Genomic DNA, 1,479 nt, shown 5'->3' on the forward strand with positions numbered 1-1,479 from the left:
GATCTGTCTCCACCGATGAGTTCTGGAAGAGCTGCTTCACCATCACACGCGTACGCTCTCCAGCATGAAACCACATAGCATGACGCACTTCTCCAAACGTACCAGACACTCCCGACCCGTCCTCAAACATCAAATCATCAGCAGAAATGTACCAATCTGGAAACTGGACATCGTCCAGTTGAGCAAATGCACAAACACGATCAAATGTCGCTCGCATCAGCTGACAATGCGTCTCAAAAGGACATCCACCCAGCTCCTTGTGCAGTTTCATCAGAACTTGTTGCACCATTTTGTGACTTTTGATCTCTCTCACCAAGTGTCGATCCGTCGCATTTTGGACCAAATTCTCTAAAATAGAGAACTGTTTCGTACGATCGCTCTCCCATTGGTCCCCCCACTCCTGCCCCTCGCTACCTGCCCGCAATACCGTTTCAACATCGTCAAGATCTTGATGCAGCCTCCGAATTACTAGTGCAGCAGAGTGAAATGTCGCCAGTCTTGTCAGCAGCGGTTTTCGTCGTACAATCCGCTTCACGAGAATCAAGATTATATCAATGTATTTTACTCGTAGCGTGTCGTCTGTCCGGCATTGCGCTACCTCGTCGTGTAGAGCCTCGAGGCGATCGACCACCCCCAGACAGAGTTTTTCAAGCTCTGGCAACCGGTTGCATTTCGATCGAATATCCGTCAACACCGCCTTGGCCGGCGGATTCCCACGCAGACGCGCGATTCGGAGCTCCACCATATCTTTCGGAATGAGCTCTGGCTTCGACAAAATCTAGCGCGGGTCTGGTGAGTATTCGGACAGCAATCCAATGACCGTCCGGCCACTTATCCATCATCCGTCCAGCTAATTCCGCGCAGAGTAGCACAGGGGGCGATTCGGCACCACTCGTCAGTAGACACGTTAGGACTACCACGGTCCCCAAGTCCAGTAGCCTCCATCATGGTCCATGACAGCGCCGATGCAGCCGCTGGCGGCCGCTTGTCGTTGCATGTCCCCAGCAGGTGTGTCTCCTGGTATACATGTGATTTTTCGTATCTTCTCGTTTCGGGTATTTTACATGGAGCTTGCGCAAAAAAAAAACTACACTTCGATTATTTTAAACTACTGTAATAATACTGCAACGCATCCCGCTTTCGCAGGGGTGAACAAATATAGGATTTGCAAACACATCAGGAAATTTGGAAAAAGCAGCATTATATCCGGAAGTTTATCGAAGATCCAAGGGCGCGAAAACGGGGTGCACTACTGTATATCACCATCGAAAAGCCAAAGTACATGGACCCATCAAACTCGTAAATCTATTACTGCGTAAGTAGTATACAACAAGTTTTGCTTCGTACAGGTCTTGCAATTGTGCAAGTGTGATCTGTAATGGTCAGTACGGGCGCCTGGGGTCCCCACTCAACCTCGTTGCTCAAAAACCAACCAGTAAAAACGAAAGATCGAGTTGAGGGTGAAATGCCTAAAACTCC

The 1,479-nt window shown here is 49.2% G+C and overlaps 1 protein-coding gene across 1 annotated transcript; it reads right to left on the minus strand.

Moving 5' to 3' along the window:
• Positions 1–13: 13 nt before the first annotated feature.
• Positions 14–745, minus strand: PPTG_07436 (hypothetical protein; the record flags this gene model as incomplete). Its single annotated transcript, XM_008901719.1, has 1 exon — positions 14–745. A coding segment is annotated over one exon (732 nt), but the record flags the coding sequence as incomplete, so codon positions are not given.
• Positions 746–1,479: the final 734 nt, after the last annotated feature.

The sequence above is a fragment of the Phytophthora parasitica genome (genome assembly GCF_000247585.1).
Source record: "Phytophthora parasitica INRA-310 unplaced genomic scaffold supercont2.12, whole genome shotgun sequence".
NCBI classification, from domain to species: Eukaryota; Oomycota; class Peronosporomycetes; order Peronosporales; family Peronosporaceae; genus Phytophthora; species Phytophthora nicotianae.